Consider the following 20,713-nt stretch of genomic DNA (forward strand, 5'->3'; position numbering starts at 1 on the left):
GACACTTTCCCTATCCGTCTTAGGTGAAGATTGCTCTCTGGTTTATTCACCATCCCCAAAATAACTGCTAAGGGCAGTTTTCCACTCCAGACTTTTTTTTCTCATTCCCCAAGACATGCAATCTGTGAGTCTGGCCATCACTCCACCCAGCTGCATTTAAATTTAACTCCTCCAGGACGGACAGTTTCCCATTGCTCCAAATATCCTGGCCTGGGCTATTTACCCTTGAGTGCTTTTCCCTGGAGACCACTGCCTCTCCCCTTCTTTTACTTGTTCTGTATGTCTTACTCTCTGCCTTCCTTATATTACTGTGGCTTCTAAACTATCATTCTATGGATGGGTGTGTACTGCTCATACTAGTGTCCCCACTACTTACCCAGGGCCTTCCTGAGAGCCAATGTTTAATTAATGATTGTGGGAGAAATGAGCCACTAAGCATGGGTCTTATTTAATCAGTTTAATTTTCCCTACATTTTTAAATAAGCCAAGCATATCCAGGTATACATCTTTTAATTTTATAGAGTGACACAATAAAAGGGATAAGGGAAGGCCAGAATTAATTTTTTTAAAACTTTTTTCTGTATTTCTTGACCCCATCAATTTTACTTCTGACTTCTTTCATATTTCCAAAGAAACCTTTTTTTTTTTTTTTAATACTATGCTGTCTTGTTCTAGATCACAAAATAAGATGGAAGGTTTCCCACTTTGTTTTACAAAATAACAAAATGCAGAGAATCTTAAAAGCAGCAAAAGAAAAACTATTTCCTATGTACAAGGGGCCACACCCACCCAGCCCCATGGAACTATCAGCAGATTTTTCAGCAGAAACTTTGTAGGCCAGAAGGGAGTGACACAATATATTCAGTACTGAAAGAAAAAAAAACTGTAAACCTTGAATATTCTTCCCAGAAAAGTTATTCAGAATTGAAGGAGAGATCAAGTTTTTCATATAAGTAAAAGCTAAAGGAATTCATGACCGCTAAACTGTCTTTAAATGACACACTAAAAGGACTTCTTTTAAGTTGAAAAGAAAGGGTGCTAATTAATGACAAGAAACATACAAAAGTATAAATCTTAGTGATAAAGGTAAATACACAGTAAAGGTAGTGGATTAATCTCTTATAAAGCTAGTATGAAAGTTAAAAGACAATAGTACTAAAAATAACTATATGTACAAGATAGGTAAAACACTCACTTCTTAAACTGCATAAACAGCTGTATATTTGTGACCGATGTCATTTGTAAACTTAGAACTTGAAATTAATTAAATCTTTCATTAATAAGAACAACATCTGAAAAATGCCATAAAAGAAAAAAATAAATCTCCAAACCCCCTTTATAGAAGAACACAAAGATACTAAATTTGTCAATCCTCATTCTGCTTCTTGACCACTTAAAACAATGACTACTTGTTTCAAAAGCAGTGAAAAATCTGCTTCATATTTCACTTAGGGCTACAGAAACTGCCAAATGTAGTTCTTGAATAGGCCCAGGCTCTGGTTCCTGCTGCCCCACTGCCACTGACAACAACTCTGGCTTGGGATCTCCCTTCCTCTTCTCTCAAAGCCTCTTCATACAAGATAGGAAAGGCCATGGATATGGTATCATTGACCTTGGTCAAAATCTCCAGGACTTTCATCTTGCTGGTTTCAGCATAGGCTCTAGGACCCCACAGGAATTCATAGCATGCAGGATCACTTTTGGGCACCTGGCTGGTACACCAGGTACTGTTCATGAACCCGATCTTTGGTGATGAGCTTCCTAGGTTCTCCATAGATGAAGTGCTCCCTCCCATCATACACCCCCATAACACTCAGCAGTTCCCAGATATCCTCTTCTGGGGCACAGTTGCCATCCATTAAGATCACACCCAGAATGTTTATCAAGAGGCCAGTCTTGGGCACACTCCACTCATCATTCAACATCCCATTGCAGGTGAGGCCTAAGGTGTTGATCAGAACATAGGAGTGGCTGGTAGGATCCATTTCTTTCACATCAATACCAAAGACCAGCTGCATGCACTCAGATGCTTGGTTAAAGATCACAGGGAAGTAATCCTTGTACTCTGATGATACTACTTAACATTTCTGCTTTTGTGATTGGTTCCTTTGTTCTATACTTGAGGAGCAGGAACTCCACCAAAGCAGCCACCTTATTCTCTATGGCATTTCTAAGCAAGAGTCCAAAGTCTAGCAGAGCCTGAGAAGTGCTTGGCTCCTCCTCTTCCTGGCAGTTAGAATCCTGATGTGATTTGATTGATGGAGTGACTTCAGTGACAATGGGAGAGAAGTAGGCTCTCTGAGGAAACTGGAGGGGACATGGTGCGCTAGCAGCAGAGGCAGGTACCTTCATGATTTCTGTTACCTGACAATGGCAGGAAGAAATAGGGGAAGAGGATGAGGAGGAGGCAGAGGAAGAGCAGGAATAAGAGGAGCATGGGGAAGAAGAGGAGGAGCAAGAGGAGGTGGAGGAAGAGGAACAAGAGGAGGTAGAGAAGAGGAAGAGAATGGGGAGGAGTGGGAGGAGAAGGGAGAGGAAGAACAGGAGCAGGATGAAGAGGAGGTAGAGGAAGAGGAAGATGAGGAGGAGGAAGAAGAAGAGGTAGAAGAGGAGGAAGAGGATGAGGAAGAGGGAGTGGAGGAAGGAGAGGAGGAGGAAAAGGAGGAGGAAGAGGAGGGAGAGGAAGAGCAAGAGCAGGAGGGGAAAAAGTAGGTGGCTTCCTCTTCCTTAGTCTCATGAATCTGTGCACCAAAGAGGCCCTGTGCCTCACTTTGGGACTGAGAACCTTCCTCAAGCGTGTAGCACCAACGTTTTGGAGTAGGAAACATGATGACTTCTGTTGGCAAGAATATGAGCAGGAGTGGGCAATGAGAACCATGGGCCTGGGGGAGAGAGGATATGTGAGTGACCACAACCAAGAAATACACACTTCACAGCTCTAACAAAGACAATGTACAGGTCTTCTCTTCAGGGGTGCTTTTGGGCCTCACAGAGGTCTCTCTTCCTGTGCAGTCTGTCATCTAAGATCCTAAGTGAGGAAGTGAGATGGCTTATTAGGATGCTGCCAGCACTCCCAGGATTCTGGGGCTGACCATGGGGTGAGAAGAGTTTCAGTGTTGTGAGGCCACCTCTGTTTTGAGATAGGAGAGACCCTGGGGACACATTCAGGTCATGCACCTTACCTTGATTGCTGGCGCTGCCTGGGCCTCCTCTGCTCTGTGACCCGGAGTCATGTGCCTCAGACCAAGGCCTTTACCTCCTACTTCTTAGAGCTCCTGTAAGAGGAAATGAGATAGTACCTGAGGGTGGAGACTGCAAACACAGTCCTGGTCCCCCAGTGTTTACAGAAGAGGTGGGCCAGACTCTCTGGGGTCCCCTTTGTTCTGGGGTACATAGTCCATCTGTGCTAAGGGTGCTTACTTTATTTGTGGCAGGACCTGGGGTCCACTCCTCTGTTGGTCTGAGGCAAAACTCTCAGAACAAGATCACACACCTCTGAGGTCAAACAAGAGGAAGTGAGGTAGTCCCACATATAGGCACACCTGCCCAGTGCTTCCAGGGAAACAGCAAGGGGTGGAAAAATACCATAGAGTCCATCTGTCCTGGGATGTAAGATCTGCTCAGTCCTCACCTTGATGCCTAGTAGGGATTCCCTTTGTTTACCTGAGGCTACCCTCCTTAAACAAATGTCTCACATTTATTTAAGACCAAAGATGAAAATGAGGGGCAACTAATGTAGCCACACTACTTCAGGTTCTTTCATGGCTGACAGTAGGGGCAGGGAGGGCTGGATTTTTGTACATTCTCCTGTGGGTTCACACAATCTTCTCTCACAGCCTTTACCATGATTCCCCAAAAGACTTGGGCCTCCTCACTCTACCTCCATGAATACAGACTTCTGTGGTTAAAACTCACCTTCCTCAGATGCTCAAGCAGGCAGACAGGAAACATCATATTCGCAACCCCTTCCCCATCCCCATCCCCATCCCCATCTCCATCCCCATCCCCATCCCCACTCGAAGCTGCCAAAGATTGATAGCAGGAGACTATTCCTGTGAAATCCCTTTCGTCCTAGGGTCCAAGGTCCCCTCATCCTCCCTCTGTGTTCTCACTTTGACTCCCAGCAGAACCTAAGCCTTCCCGCTGCCAGCCTGAGACCCTCTCTTCATACCAAGCCCCAGTCTCTCTTACACGTGGATGCAGAACTTAAGAAACACCCCTGTGGTCATCCTGCACTGGGACCTCCCAGGCTGACTCTACTCTGGGATCCAGGTTCCCTCTGTGCTCCTTGTCCATCTAGGTATAACCTTGGTCCTCCCACTGCTGTCCTGAGGCTTTGCTTCTTCCTTAAACCAAGCCCTCAAAGTCTCTCACACCCCAAAGGGATGGTCAGGAAAGTGCGCATGTGGTACTCCCACCATGGGGCCTCCCAGGAGTGAGTGTCCTGGGGTCCAGGATCCCTTAGTCCTCCCTCTGCATCCTCATTTTGACTCCTGGCTGGACCTAGACCTCCCCTCTGTGGACATGAGGCCCTCCTCCTTAAACCAATTCCCCAGTCTCTCTCAGACCCGGATGCAGCAGTCAGGACATGCTGTGTTTGGTAATCCCATTCTCTGGGCCTCCCAGACCTGATTTTCTCCTGGGGCCCAGGGTCCCTCAGTCTTCCCTCCACATCTTCATTTTGGCAGGTGCTGTGCCCTCCTGCCTATGAATCTGAGGTCCTGCTCTTTATACCAGTTCCCCAAGTCTCTCTCAGACCCCTGTGTGGAAGAACACTGTGTGTGGTTGTCCTGGCATGTTGATTCTCAGGGCTGACAGTACAGGAGACTTTCTGTGGGGTCCTCTCTGCTGTCCAGGGTCCCTCTGTACTGACGTTGACTCTGACAGCTCCTGGGCCCTTGCTTTGCTGACCTGAGGCTCTGTTCCTTACATCAAACCTCAGAGTCTCTCAGAAACAGATGTGAAAGTCAGGAAATGCTGCATGTGGCCATCCCACCATAGGGACTCCCAGGGCTGACAGGAGGGGGGTACTTCTGTAGGGTCCTTTTTTTGTGGGATCCAGGGCCCCTCCATCTTCCCTCAGGATTCTCATGTTGACTCTGACAGATTCTGGACCTTTCTTCTGCCAATTAGAGGTCCTGTTCCTTACATCGAATCCCAGAGCCTCTCAGAAATGGACACAGAAGTTAGGACACACCACTTTTGTTCATCCCGCTCACTAGCTCTCACATACCTGGTTTTATTCTAGTGTCCAGGGTCCCTCACTCTTCCCTAGGTGTCCTCACATGACTCTGGCAGGACATGGTCTCCCCCTCTTCGAATCTGAGGTTCTGTTCCTTATATCAAACCTCCAGAGTCTCTGAGACCCAGATGCAGAAGTTGCATGTTGCTATCCCATCCTGAGGCCTCTCAAGCCTGATATGGTTTGAGGTACAAGGTCCCTCTGCCCTTCCTCATATTCCTCACCTTGAGCCCTGGCAGGTCCTGGGGTTTTCTATCTGTTGACCGAAGGTCGGACTCCTCAGATCAAGGCTTTACTGCCCTGAGTCCTCTGGGAGGAGTCAGTGGACGTCACATCCGCTGCCAAGCCTAACAATTCCCAAGGCAGATGGCAGGGGCCAAGATGGATTATGTGGGTTCCTTTAGTCCTCCTGGTATTCTCCACTTAGACAAGACCTGGGCCCCCAGCCCTCTACGGACCTGAGTCTGCACCTCTCAGACCAAGGCTCTGACTCTCTGTGTTCCCTGAGGAGGTGGTGGCATGGGAGGGAAAGGTACGAACAGGAAGCCCAGCTTCCAGAATTTAAATACCTGCCTCATTCATCTTATACATTTAAAACTCAAGTCCAGGTTCTATACATACTAAGGAGAACATCACCCCAAGATTTAAACAAGATTTTAAAACACGGCTAAGATAATCAGTTGAGTAAGTCTATTCACTAAAGACAGCCTAAAGGTGGTTATCTCAACCTTGAAAACAGAAAACTGGGGAAAGCCCTGTGGACAGTGGGAAGAGGAGGTGAGATGGAAAATTTCCCTGGTAGTAGCCAAGAAGTAAATGGTGTTCAAGGTGCATAAGAGTATCCTGTAAGACAGAAGTAAGATGATTCACATCCCCACAGAGACAGCTACATTACCTTGAAATGATTTTAAATAAGACATACAAAAACTAGGTAATGGTGAAGGGTGAGAAAGAACAATGAACTACTGAAATAGGTGGTCTTGGAAAAAGGTTTAGAAAAAGCATTACATGCCTACCATGTGACCCACTAGAATTGAACATGGAGTCAATCAGTTTGCAAAGGCTCTTTAGGAGTGCTATAGAAATGTCCTTTTCCTCATTCCAAAGCATCCTATTTTCATCACCGTCCTCCCCATGGAGGTGTCAGGATGGTGCTTTGTGATGTCTAAGCTTCTCTCCCAGAGTTACCATTGGCTGAACCAGGAGAGCCTTGCTGACAAATTAAAGCTTACAGGGTGTGGCCCCTCATTGTCCTAGAGAAAAGTATATTTTCAGGAGGCCAGGGGTAGACCTCTGGGAAATTTTAACATGGTGGAGGTCACCAGGAAACTACAAACTTCTAGCACAGTTATGAAATGACCAACCCCAAGCACCAAAAGAAGGTGAAAAAGAAGGAGAAGAAGGGGAAGGACGGGGAGGGGGAGGGGAGGGGAAGGGGAAGGGGAAGGGGAAGGGGAAGGGGAAGGGGAAGGAGAAGCCCTGTCGACCCAGGTCCAGGGTCAAGGATGAAAGGACCACACCCAAACTTTTCCTCTTCTTTAGTGACATCTCCCGAACACTCCCTTTTCTTGCCTAGCAGATCCCATCCTGACCTGACACTTTTTCTCATGAAGCTTTTTCCCCATCCAAACCCCACTATCTTCCCCCAAACCAATGTCCTTCTTTGCTCACCCTGTTGTCCTTCCAGGTGCCCAAGAAAACCATGGGGGTAAAAAGACACCTTTAAGGGAGTTTGATGGGGGGAAAAAGCCTTTTCAAATATTTCCGCACCTTCAAGAAAATCTAAGAAAGCTAGAAGGCCAACACTATGTCGCCATTATCATAGGCTGAATGAGGAACTGAATAAAAATGAGTCAGAACAAGACCAAGACAACATAGAAAATTTCACTACCTCAAGTGATGACCTGGGCAGCCAGTAACTTCAGGGTAAAGCCAAAGACCTCAGAATTACCTGTGAAGTCTCTGAAGTCTAGCCCCTGAGAAATGGCCAACAGTGTGAAGGCTAAATCTTACACCTACAGGGTACAACAATAGTGATAATTAAAATAAAATTAACAAGTTGTGAACAGGTGTGTGTGTCTTTATGCGTTCTCTGAATGTGGGAAGGGAGGAAGGAAGATAAGAGACAGGTGTATAAAAAGGGAAGAAGGTGGGGTCCTGCAGGTGTGGGGGATAAAAACAGAAGGCCCACAGTTAGACAGACATGAAGAATAAGGACTAGGTGAGATCTGAACACTGAAGATAAACAACAGCAAAATATTATACTTTATTCCATGGACAAGGAGAAAAAGAACTTGATGCCTCTGCCTGGTGTGTGTTTTGGAGGAGCAGGGCAAGATGTCAAGGCATAGATTGCAAGAACTTAATGGATTGATGTGTGACAGACCAATATATTACCTCTAGACCACCTACCTTATAGTTGTATTTGTTGTGTCCCACCATATGCTGTAAGAAAGTGAAGGTCCTCAAAATGAGCAAAAATATCATGCTAAAAGTCAATCACAGCACCCCCAGCACCAAAATAATGGTATTTAGACACCTGAATCCAACACTGATAAGGCTAATTTCTTGTTAAGAAACTTTAGGTAGTGTAGTGCCTTTCTAAAGCAGATAATGGGAGTGGTTCACTCCCAGTACAGGCAGTAAATTGCAGAAAATAAAATTTTATTGTATTTATTGAGGTTACATTGGCTAACAAAATTATATAGGTTTCAAGCATACAATTTTATACTACATCATCTGTGCGTTGTATTGTGTGTTCACCACCCCAAGTAATTCTTCTTCCATCACCAATCCCGCTTTACCCTCTTCTACTTGTCCTCACCCTCCTTTCCTTCTGTAATCACCAAACTATTGTCTGTCTATATTTTTTATGTGCTTAATTATTTCACCTATTTTATCCATCCCCCTAAGTTCCCTTTCCTCTGACAGCTATCGGTATGTTCTCTATATCTATGAGTCTGTTTCTATTTTGTTTGTATATTTTGTTCATTAGATTCCACATATAAGTGAAATCATATGGTATTTCTCTTTCTCTGACTGGTATATTTCACTTAGCATAATAGCCTCTAGGTCCATCCATGCTGTTGCAAAGGTAAGATTTCCTTCTTTTTTATGACTGAGTAGTATTACATTGTGTAAATGTACCACAACATTTTTATCCATTCATCTACTGATGGGCACTTGGGCTCTTCCAAATCTTGGCTATTGTAACACTTCAATGAAAATAGGGGTGCATATATTATTTTGAATTGGTGTTTTGAGTTTTAATATTTTAATTAAACTTTTAATTTTGTGATAATTGTAGATTCACATGCAGTGGTAAGAAATAATGAAAAGAAATTCTGTGTCCTTTGGCCAGCTCCTCTTAATGGTAATATACTATAAAACTATAGTAGTATAATATCACAACTGGAATATTAACATGGATACAGTTGAGATAAAGAACATTTTCATCATTTCAAGAATCCCTCATGTTGTCTGTTTATGGACACATTCACTTCCCTCCTACCTTTACCCTCCTTCCCTTAACCCCTGGTAATCATTCATCTTTTCTCCATTTATATATAGTTATCATTTCAAGAATATTATATAAAATAAATTGAATAGTATGTAAGTTTTTGGGATTGGCTTTTCCCCACTCAGCATTATTCTCTGCAGATTCATCCAGGTCATTATTGTATACATCAATAGTTCATGTCTTTTTGTTGCTGAGTAATATTCCATGGTATATATGTACCACAGTTTATTTGACCAGTAAGCTATTGAAGGACATTGAATTGTTTCTGGTATCTGACTGTTATGAATAAAACTGTTCTGAATATTTATGTACAAGATCTGGGTGAAAATAAGATTTTACTTTGGAAATATGCCCAGGAATATATGGGTTTTAGTCACATGTTTAGTTGTATAAAAAGTGCCAAACTCTTTTCCAGAATGGCTGTACCATTTTGTATCCCTATCAGCAATGTACAAGTAATTTAGTTTACACCCTCACTAGTATTTTCTCTCATTTTCTAAATTTAACCCTTCTGATAGGTGTATAGCAATATCTCATTGTGGTTTTGATTTGCATTTTACTAACAGCTAATGACATTAAATATCTTTTCATGTGCTTATTTTCCATATGCACATCCTCTTCAGTGAAATGTCTGTTCATGTCTTTTGCCTGCTTTCTAATTATATAGGTTGGTGGGGTTTTTTTTAAATGTTGAGTTTTTAGTATTCATTACATATCCTAGATACCAGAGCTTTATTGGATATGTAGTTTGCAAATATTTTCTCTAAGTCTGTATCTTGTGTTTTCAACCTCTTAACAGTGTCTTTTGTAGAGCAAAAGTTTTTTTTAAAAAATTTTTAAAAGTTTAATTTTTTTTTTTACTTTTATGGATTATGCTCTGATAGCAACCTGTAAGAACTCTTGGTTTGTCCTATGTCCTAAAAATTTTTTTCTACTTTTTCCAAAAAATTTTTACTTTTCTGCTTTACAGTTAAGTCAGTTATTCTTTCTATGTTAACTTTTGTGTAAGGTATAAGGTTAACATCAACTTTTTTTTGTTTTTGTTTATTTGGTCTATGTTTAGGCCTATAAATGTCCAATTGCTCAACACCATTTGTTAAATAGGCTGTCTTTCCTCCATTGAATTGTTTTTGTGTCTTTATCAAATGTCAAGTGGACATATTTTTATGGTTCTATTTTTGGTTTCTTTTATTCTGTTTATATATGTGTCTATCACTGACAATATAACATAGCCTTGATTACTGTAGCTATTCAGTAAGTTTGGAAATAAGTCAAACTGATCCACCCCAATTATTTCTTGACTTTCAAAAATGTTTTAGCTATTCTAGTTTCTTTGTTTTTCCATATAAATTTTAGAATAAACTCATCTATACCCACAAAAACTCTTGTTAGGGTTTGGATAAGAATTACATTATGCCTGTGTATCAATTCAATAGATAGAAAGCCAGTAAGGTCATCTATTTTTTTCTTGTATGAATTTTTGTAGTTTATAACTTTCCATAAACCAATTTATTTCATCTAAGTTATTAAATTTATGTCCATAGAACAGTTTATAGTACAGTATTCTCTTATTACCTCATTAATATCCATGGAATGATTGGTGATATTCCTTCTTTCATTCCTGATGTTGATAATTTATGTCTTTTTTCTTGGTTAGCCTGGTTAGAGTTTGACCAATTTTATTAATCTTTTCAAAGACATTGATTTTTGATTTATAGATTTTCTCTGAGTTCCTGTTTTAAATTAATTGATTTCTCCTTTAATTTGTATTATTTCTCTTTAATTTGCATTAAATTTAATTTGTTCTTTCTTGTTCCCTAGACTGAAAGTTTAGCTTATTGATTGTAGATATTTCTTTTATAATATAAATTTCCCTCAAGAACCACTTTAGCTGAATCCCACAAATTTTGGATGTATATTTTTATTTTTATTCAATTCAATTTAATGTATTTTAAAGTTTATCTTCACATTCCTTTTCCACACATAGGTTATTTAGAACCTTATATATTTTTACACATAAATGTTTTCTTTCTTAAAAATTTTAAAATTGTTGTTCAACTACAGTTGTCCCCATTTTTAGAAATATATTTTTAAATGTTCAATATGTGGACATCTTTCAGACTTTTTTAAAAATATTTTTAACTACACTATGGTATGAGAACATACTTTTATTATTTCTATTCTTTTCAATTTGTTAAGGTTTCTTTTATGACCCAGAATATAATTTTTGTGGTAAATATTTAATGTGCAATTAAGAAAAATATGTAGTATGATGTTTCGGGTACTGTTATATGAATATTAATTAGGTGCTGCCATTTGGTACCTTTTTGCAACTGGCGTAGTGGCCCAGCTGGACCAAACAGAGCACTGCTCCTAAGCAAAGGCAGGTCCCTTTGTATCTTTTAAAAAGAGTACTCTACAGATCAAAGAATAGCTGTGATTGCCAAGTTGGGAGGCTGGCAGAGCTGTCAAGGGCCTTGGATGTTTTCATTGTATAAAGAAATCATCTGAGGACTAGAGACAACAGAGATTCACCCAAAGTCACTAGCAAATCCATCAGTGGCACAGCACATCTGCTAATGCCTTCAAGGCCTGGGATCATCCCAAAGCAGCACTGTTCCCTGTAGTTTCACCTGATCGTGTGTATACCTGAGAGAGTGCCACCTTCCCTCCATTTGGATAGACCAGGTGAATTGTCCTGTCAATCTCTCTTCATCCCTCCAATGTCAATCCCAATGGTCGCCACAGTTCAGTACCTAGGCACAGTTTAACAGCCACTTACAAACCTCCAGATGACTCAGAGGACAATGTCCTAGGAGATTCAAGACCAGTTTTTGTCCTCCTGGCAGGGAGCCTCACCTCACCAAATGCTGGATGCTTTCCTCAAGAAGTTTCTCTGGATCTTGAATCTTCCAAACAACCTTAAGAGGCTTAGCTGCTTACATTTAGAAATGAGGTTAAGAAAATTGAAGACAGGAAATCTCATAGCCACTAAGGAGAAAAGTTAGGATTAGAACCCTCTGCATGTGAGCCTTTCTCACTGGCTGACCTGAAATCTCCCACTAGAAACTACGAGGCAGCTGTGGTATAATGGAAATCAAAATGTCTAAATTCCAATTTTAGCTTGGTTCCCTCCAGTCTTGGCACAGACACTTCATCTTTCGGAGCCTAAGTCCCCCAGCTGTATGGTGTGGACCACATTACTAACCTTTTCTAGCCTTCAGTTGGTTAACAAATATTTAGTGTTCACAGATTTTGTGCTATATTATACTAGGCACTATGGGTACAGCCAAACAAAACCTCAGGGAGCTTACAATCTATTGAAGGAAGGAAGTTAGAATACAAAAATAAATGACCAGATTAGATTATGTCAGGCTCGCTAATTTGTACAGAGAAAATTCAATAGGGAAATTGGTGGAATGTAAAGGCTATTTTAACTAGGGTGGTAGGGTCTTAGGGATGTCATGTAGCTCTAGTGAAATATTGCACGCGGAAGTGCTCAACAATCCAGGTTAGTGGTGAGGAGTGAGGGTTATGGTGTGAGGGATTCAGATCAGTTTGCTTCAGTTTGCCTTCAGGATCTCATATTGCACTCTCCTGGCCTCCCATTATCCCAAGCTTGAATCGTTGTTCCATTTCCAGCTTGGGTCCTGTTGCTACCTATCCTCTATGCCTCTATGGATTTATTCCTACCACTCTTGTTCTCCTATCTCAAATTCCTTTTTTTAACCCAAGTTGATTCACCTTTTAGAAGAGACCTGCCCCTCTATAGTTCCCTGTCAGGACTCACATATCTGTCTTCTCATGCCATACCTCTGTAGCTCTACAGGATGTACTTCTGTTATAAGAGTAGCTTTGCTCATGCAGATACTTCACTTAGCCTACAATATAGCATCTCTTAGATCCTACCAGAGGGCCATGACTGCTTCTAAGCCCTTTGGTGGCCCCAACATTACCCAGTACACTGGCACAGAGGAGAGGAGACAAACAGGTTATATTTCATATAACTGCCAGTAGTGGCAGGCTTTTAAACTAAAGGTTCTTCAATGCCCTACATTGCTAGAGTAGTGCCAAGCAAAGGTCAACAGGAGGGAGGAATTGAATTTAGGAGAAGAGAGTGCTAGGTTTGTCCAAAATCACTGGGGTAGAAAACCTAAAACCTTGTTCCTCTTTGCTCTTACACAGTACTTTCTCCTGGCTTTCTTCCCATCACTGGCCAATCCCTCTCAGTTTTCTCCATGCAACCACTAAGTGTAGGTGGTTTTCAAGACTGTGCCCCAAGCTTTCCCAAATTCTCATCTCCGTCAACATCACTCCTCAGCTAATATTATTCATTCCCTGACTCCAGCTTGACCTCTCTCCTGAGCTTCAGAGCTCAGAATACGGTTGTCTTCCTGGACCCTCTATCTGGAGGCCTAACAGACATCGCAATTTTTCAAGGGCCCAAACAACCTCATCTCCTGAATAAGAGTACCAGGATTAATCAGCAGACATTGGAATGGAAATCAGTTCTTTCCATCCTTGTCAATTTTATTCCTAAATGTCCTCTGACAACATCGTCTCTTCTCTATTCCACTGCCACCACCTTGGTATAGGCTCTTTTGCTGACCTATCTGCCCTCAGACCCATTCCTTATCCTTCTCTTGCTCCATTCTGTTATTTATTCTGAATTTCCTTGACTCTTGTGCCTCATGGAGGAGTATTGGAGAGTGAGAGGAAAGGGGAAGGAAGATGAGAGAGGGTACTCCGCTCTCTTGGCCTTGAAATGCATCTCTTTTCTGTTTGACTCCATCTTCTACCGACAGAGCTATTATAATTTTAGTTTCCACCAAATAATCCTCTCTCAGGACTTTGGAGAATCTGGCTCTATTCTTTGTCTCTCTAGTCTAGGGGTGGCAACAATTCTGGCTGTTTCTTGTCTCTAGTTGTTTCATCTTACACAGCTTGGCTCCTCAATAATTCCATCTTCTACATAACCATTTCTCTGCATTACATTTCTCCTCTTGTAAAAAATTAAAGTTGATTCTGTTTTACTAGTTAGACCCTGACTGATACAGCTTTTATTACTTCTAACCTAGCTTATGGTAACAGATTTTCAGTAAATCATCATTTTTTTAACGTTTTATTTTTTATTTATTTTTTCTATTTCAATTAATTAATTTATTTTTTATTTCAGTCCAATTACCCTTTAATTTGCTTCAAATGTTACAGCAAAAGTAATAGGTCTTAGACAAACTTTGCCTTAAATATTCAATAGCTCCCATTGCCTACAAGATGAAGTTCTTATCTTTGTTTTCAGTCTGATGGTGGGATGCATGGGAGAGAGGACTGTTGCCAGTGTTTGGTTTCAAGATGGGGACCAAGGCATCGAATTAGAAATGGCCCTTCACTGCTGACTTAGTTTTAAATTTGCTCCTACAGAAGGGAAAGTGAGCTCTCAAAATCAGCCTTGGTGAATAATAAAGGCATCGATATCCTTTGATTAATACAGACCAACTGATTGAGAACTCCTGATTCATCTACTTTCCACATTCTCAAGATATTCCTGTCCCAAAAACATATGACCATAGTGTACCTGTAAAATAACCTTAGAAGAATACAGAGTAACAGCCACAGAAATTAGATCCCTGGATAAAAGGGGCACAGAGTGGTCTAGAGACACTTGAGGAGAGACTGGAGACAGAGGCTTTCAGGAGATAATGGAGACATATTCCATTCTCAGGATCCTGATGCTATCTTCTCCCCAATATAGCAGCAGCCATCTTGCTCAGGCAGATCACTCCCCTGAGTGGCAGTAGGTGAGAGGACACAATAGCCCCATCCTCAGGAGGGACTCTGACTCACCCCGTGGTGCCTAAACCAGACTGCAGAGTACAGAGTGACTAGATTAACAACAGAAGGAGACAGTCTCAGCACTAGATTCCTGAAAGTCTTGAAGTCCCCCTAACGTCAGATGAGGTCAACATCTGATATCATCAGAGGCAGATCCAGAAAGAAAAACCAGCAGTTTCTTACCATAGAAGTTCACAACACAAAGTTAGGAAATCAAGACAGATCAATTTAAGGAGCAGAAGCAAAAAAGAAGAGTCTCACAAATAATGGGAAGACAAAGAAACACCCTCCAGTCAAAGGGAAAGGAGGAATCCCCAGAAAGAGAAAGAAATGAAATAGAGGCAAGCAAACCATCAGATATTGAGTTCCAAACAATGATTCTAAGGAAGTTCAATGAGCTCACTGAGCTCAAAGAGAATTACCAAGAACTACAGGGAAACTATAAGGAACTTATTGCAAAGTATATCAGCATGAAAAAGGACAGAGAAAATATCACAAGACATGATAGGATATGAAGAATACAATTTCTTAATTGAAGAACACAGTAGAAGGAATCAAATGCAACCTAGATGAAACAGAGGATCAAATCAGTAAGCTGGAGGGCACAGTAGAAAAAAGCTCCCAGAAAGAGTAAGAAAATGAAAAAATACTCAGAAAGAATAAAGAGGCATTTAGGGAAATGCAGGGCAACCTGAAACATAATAATATCCATATAATAGGGATACCAGAAGGAGAAGAAGAGGAGCAAGAGATAGAGAACCTTTTTGAGAAACTAATGATGGAAAACTGCCCTAATTGGAGGAGAGAAAATGTCACACAAGTCCAGGAAGCACAGAGGGTCCCATTCAAGAGGAACCCAATGAGTTCCACTCCAAGATACATCATCATGAAAATGGCAAATGTCAAAGACAAACAGAGAATCCTAAAGCAAACAAGGGAAAAACAGGTAGTAACATACTAGGGGGCTCTGATATGGCTAGCAGTTGATTTAACATAAACACTACAAGCCAGAAGGGAATGGCAATAAAAAAAAAAATCCAAGTAATGTAAAGCAAAGACCTGCAACCAAGAATACTCTATCCAGCAAGGCTCTCATTTACATTTTTAATTAATTAATTAATTAATTATTTTTTTCTTTCTTTTTTCACTTTATTTTTATTTTTTAACTTATAAATCACGTTTACTCTATTACAGTTGTCTCAATTTTTCCCCTTTATCCCCTCCACCTATCCCACACCCATCCTACACCCATCCCACACTCACCCCCCGACTCCCACAGTCAATTCTCACTCTGTTGTCCTTGCCCATGGGTCGATTATATATGTTTTTGTCTAGTCCCTTCCCCTTCTTTCCACCATTTCCCTCTTTCCGCATCCCCTCTGGTCACTTTCAGTCTGATCCATGTTTCCATTCCTGTGTTTTATTTTGTTCATTAGTTTATTTTGTTGAATAGAGTCCACTTATAGGTGAGATCATATGGTATTTGTCTTTCATTAACTGGCTCATTTCACTTAGCTTTATATTCTCAACTTCCATCTATGTTGTCACAAAAAGTAGGAGTTTCATGCCTCTCTCTTTCTTTCATAAATGCAGACTGATTTATTTATTTTTTTAAATGTCAAAGTTAATTATATTAAAAAAAGTAAAACCCTTATAAAGTCTCAGCAATTAAATCAACATGATACCAGCACAGAAATAATCAAGTAGATTAATGAAATATAATGAGCATTCTAGAGACAAATGTATATATCTAACAATATATGATTAAATTGATATTTCAAATCAATAGGTACAATAAGTCTTATTTAACAAATAAGGTGCATGGACCACTATTACTTGAAATAAAACAAATATAGAGCCCTACTTCACACATTGTACAAGATATATTCAGGTGAGTTAAAAATCAATATGTAGACTCTAAGGAGATTTATTTTTTATTTATTTTTTTTGAATATGGTATTTTCATTTTATTTTCTTTTACAGCAGAATCTTCCTTCTGAAAATGAAATTGTATACCAATAAGGATTATTTCCCAAGAAAGTTAACAAAGTTTCTCAGATGGATGTAGGAGTGGGAGACACTTATTTCTCAACATCTCGTAACCTCTTATTTTATTTGGTCCCTGAGGTACGCCATGAACCTCTAGGGCTCTGTAGATGATAGTTTCTAACAATAGCTTTAGTCCAACTGCCTCACTTAATAAGAGGGAAATTGAGTCACATTGTTAGGTTTAGTAGCTTGCCCTAAGTCCTGGCAGTAAAGTGACATGGCTTGACTTCTTTTTTTTGTTTGTTTGTTTTTTCCTTTCTTTCTTTATTTATTTTTAAATACATTTCTCTCCGTCTCCCCGCCACCACTTTCCCTTGCCCCCTCCATCCTTCCCTCCCTCAGCTCTTCCCCTTTGGTTTGGTCCATGAGTTCTTGCTATATGTTCCTTGACTTTCCCCTTCCCTTCCTTTTCGCCATCCCCCATCCCTCCTTCCCTCTTGTCTCTGTTAATTTCTTTTCCTTTCACTGTTGCTGGTCTTATATTCCTTGCATCTTTGTATTGTTGGTTACGTGCCGCTTATACATAAGATCATATGCAATTTGTCTTTCGCCCCCTGGCTTATTTCGCTTAGCATAATGCTCTCCAGTTCCATCCATGATGTTGCGAAGTTTAGTAGTTATTTTTTCCTTTCTGCTGTGTAGTATTCCATTGTGTATATGTACCATAATTTTTTGATCCAATCATCTACTGATGGACACTTAGGTTGCTTCCAAATCTTGGCTATTGTAAATTGTGTTGCTATGAACATTGGGGTGCATAGGTTCTTTTGTATTGGCGTTTTGGTGTTCTTAGGGTATAGTCCCAGCAGGGGAATCACTGGATCAAAAGGCAGTTCCATTTTCAGATTTTTGAGGAAATTCCACACCGCCTTCCACAGTGGCTGTACCAGTCTACATTCCCACCAACAGTGTACTAGGGTTCCCTTTTCTCTACAGCCTCACTAGCACCTGTTGTTTGTGGGTTTGTTTATGATGGCCATTCTGACCGGTGTGAGGTGGTACCTCATGGCGGTTTCAATCTGCATTTCTCTGATGGCTAGTGATGCTGAGCATCCTTTCAAATGCCTCTGGGCCCTCTGTATTTCCTCCTTAGAAAAGCATCTGCCCAGGTCCTTTGCCCATTTTTTGATTCGATCATTTGACTTATTTGAGTGGAGTCGAGTGAGTACTTTATATATCTTGGAGATCAAACCTCTTTCTGATGTATCATTAGTGAATATATTTTCCCATAGGGTTGGCTCTCTTTTCATTTTGCTGATGTTTTCTTTCACTGTGCAGAAGCTTCTTATTTTGATGAGGTCCCACTTGTTTATTCTTTCCTTTATGTCCCTTGCTTTAGGAGACATATCAGTGAAAAAATTGCTGAGTGGGATATCTGAGAGTTTCCTGCCAATGATCTCCTCTAGGACTTTGATGGTGTTATGAATTATATTTAAGTCTTTTATCCATCCTGAGTTTATTTTTGTGTATGGTGTCAGCTGAAGATCCAATTTCAATTTTTTGCATGTAGCCATCCAGCTCTCCCAACACGATTTGTTGAAGAGGCTATTATGGCTCCATTTTATGCTTCTGCCCCCTTTGTCAAATATTAGATGTCCATAGAGACCTGGGCTTATTTCTGGGCTTTCTATTCTGTTCCACTGGTCTATGGGTCTGTTCTTGTGCCAGTACCAGATTGTTTTGAGTATAGTGGCTTTGTAGTAGAGTTTGATGTCTGGTATCGTGATCCCTCCTACTTTGTGTTTCTTTCTCAAAATTACTGAGGCTATTCGGGGTCGTTTAAGGTTCCATATAAATTTTTGAAATCTCTGCTCTATTTCTGTGAAATACGTCATTGGTATCTTAATAGGGATTGCGTTGAATCTATAAACTGCTTTGGGTAGTATGGACATTTTGATGATATTAATTCTTCTAATCCATGAGCATGGTATATGCTTCCATTTATTTGAGTCTTCCTTAATTTCTTTTTTCAATGTTATATAGTTTTCTGCATACAGGTCTTTTACGCCTTTGGTTAAATTGATGCCTAGGTACTTTATTTTTCTTCTTGCTATATCGAAAGGTATTTTTTCTCTGATTTCTTCTTCTTCTATTGCATTGCTGGTGTACAAAAATGGCTTTGATTTCTGAATGTTGACTTTGTATCCTGCTGTTTTGCCAAATTCACTTATAAGGTTGAGGAGATTTTTTGTAGAGTCTACAGGGTTCTCTATGTACACTATCATGTATTCTGCAAACAATGATAATTTTACTTCCTCCTTTCCTATTTGGATATCTTTTATCTCTTTCTCTTGTCTGACCGCTGTGGCTAGGACTTCTGATACGATGTTGAAAAGAAGCGGTGAGAGCGGACATCCTTGGCGTATTCCTGATCTTAGTGGGAAAGCTTTCAGTTTTTGCTCATTGAGTATGACATTAGCTGTAGGTTTTTCATATATGGCCTTTATTATGTCGAGGAATGCCCCATTTATTCCCATTTTGCTGAGTGTTTTGATCATAAATGGGGGCTGTACCTTATCAAATGCTTTTTCTCCAACTATCGAGATGATCATGTGGTTTTTGTCTTTTCTTTTATATGTGATGTATCACGTTTACTGATTTGCGTATATTGAACAATCCCTGCATCCCTGGGATGAATCCCACTTGATCGTGGTGGATAATCTTTTTAACGTATTGCTGGATGCGGTTTGCCAATATTTTGTTGAGGATTTAGCATCTAGGTTCATCATCGAAATTGGTCTGTAGTTTTCTTTCTTTGTAGGGTCTTTATCTGGTTTTGGGAACAGGGTGATGCTGGCCTCATAGAAAGAGTCTGGGAGTCTTACCCCCTCTTGGATTTTTTGGAATAGTCTGAGAAGGACAGGGGTCAGCTCTTCCTTAAATATTTTGTAAAATTCTCCTGTGAAACCGTCCGGCCCTGGGCTTTTGTGTGCTGGGAGTTTCTTGAGTACTGCTTCCATTTCCCCAGCTGTTATCGGTCTGTTCAAGCTTTCTGTTTCTTCCTCCTTCAGTGTTGGAAGATTATACTTTTCTAAAAATTTGTCCATTTCATCAAGATTTTCAAATTTCTTGGCATATAATTGTTCATAATAATTTCTGATGATCATTTGTATTTCTGTGGTATCCGTTGTTATTTCTCCTCTTTCATTTCTGATATTATTAATTTGGGTCCTCTCGCTTTTATTCTTGATGAGTCTGCTTAAAGGCTTGTCAATTTTATTAATCTTTTCAAATAACCAGCTTCTGGATTGGTTGATCCTCTGAATTGTTCTTTTTGTCTCTATGTCATTCAGTTCTGCTCTAATCTTTACTATTTCCTTCCTTTTACTTCCTCTGGGATTTATTTGTTGTTGTTTCTCCAGTTCTTGAAGTTGTAGGGTTAGGTCTTTTATTTGAAATGTTTCTATCTTTTTTAGGTAAGCCTCTATTGCTATGAACATCCCTCTCAGGACCACCTTTGCTGTGTCCCACAGGTTTTGGACTGTTGTTTGTCCATTTTCATTTGTTTCCAGAAATTTTTTGATATTTTCTCGTAGTTCATTATTGACCTATTCTTTGTTTAATAGTCTACTGTTCAGTCTCCATGAGTTTGCAGTTTTCTGAAGTTTCTCTTTGAGGTTGATTTCTAGTTTCAAGGCCTTGTGGTTCGAGAAAAAGTTTGCTATTATTTCCATTTTCCTGTATTTGCTGAGGCTTGCTTTGTGTCCTATCATGTGGTCTATCTTTGAAGAACTGCCATGAGCATTTGAAAAGACTGTGTATTTTTCTTCTTTGGGATGTAAGGTTCTATATATGTCAGTTAAGTCTCTTTGATTCAGTGTGTCATTCAACACCACAATATATTTATTAATGTTTTGTTTGGATGATCTGTCCATTTTTGACAGTGGGGTGTTGAAATCCCCTACTATCAGTGTATTGCTCTCTATATCTTTTTTGAAGTCATCCAACAATTTCCTTATAAACTTGGGGGCTCCTATATTGGGAACATATATGTTTACAATGTTGATATCTTCTTCATAGATTCTTCCTTTAAGTACTATGAAGTGCCCCACTGGGTCTCTCTTTATGGC

At 40.3% G+C, this 20,713-nt stretch overlaps 1 protein-coding gene across 1 annotated transcript; it reads right to left on the minus strand.

Annotated features, from left to right (window-relative positions):
* Nucleotides 1-1,444: 1,444 nt before the first annotated feature.
* Nucleotides 1,445-3,233, minus strand: LOC129077416 (melanoma-associated antigen 8-like). The gene is given in 5 exon segments (XM_054581813.1): nucleotides 1,445-1,711; nucleotides 1,713-2,067; nucleotides 2,069-2,364; nucleotides 2,718-2,882; nucleotides 3,183-3,233. Coding segments are annotated over 5 exon segments (1,134 nt in total).
* Nucleotides 3,234-20,713: the final 17,480 nt, after the last annotated feature.

This window comes from Pteronotus mesoamericanus, unplaced genomic scaffold (assembly GCF_021234165.1).
Source record: "Pteronotus mesoamericanus isolate MK-2021 breed Mesoamerican mustached bat unplaced genomic scaffold, CSHL_Meso_final contig_66, whole genome shotgun sequence".
Classification (NCBI taxonomy): domain Eukaryota; kingdom Metazoa; phylum Chordata; class Mammalia; order Chiroptera; family Mormoopidae; genus Pteronotus; species Pteronotus mesoamericanus.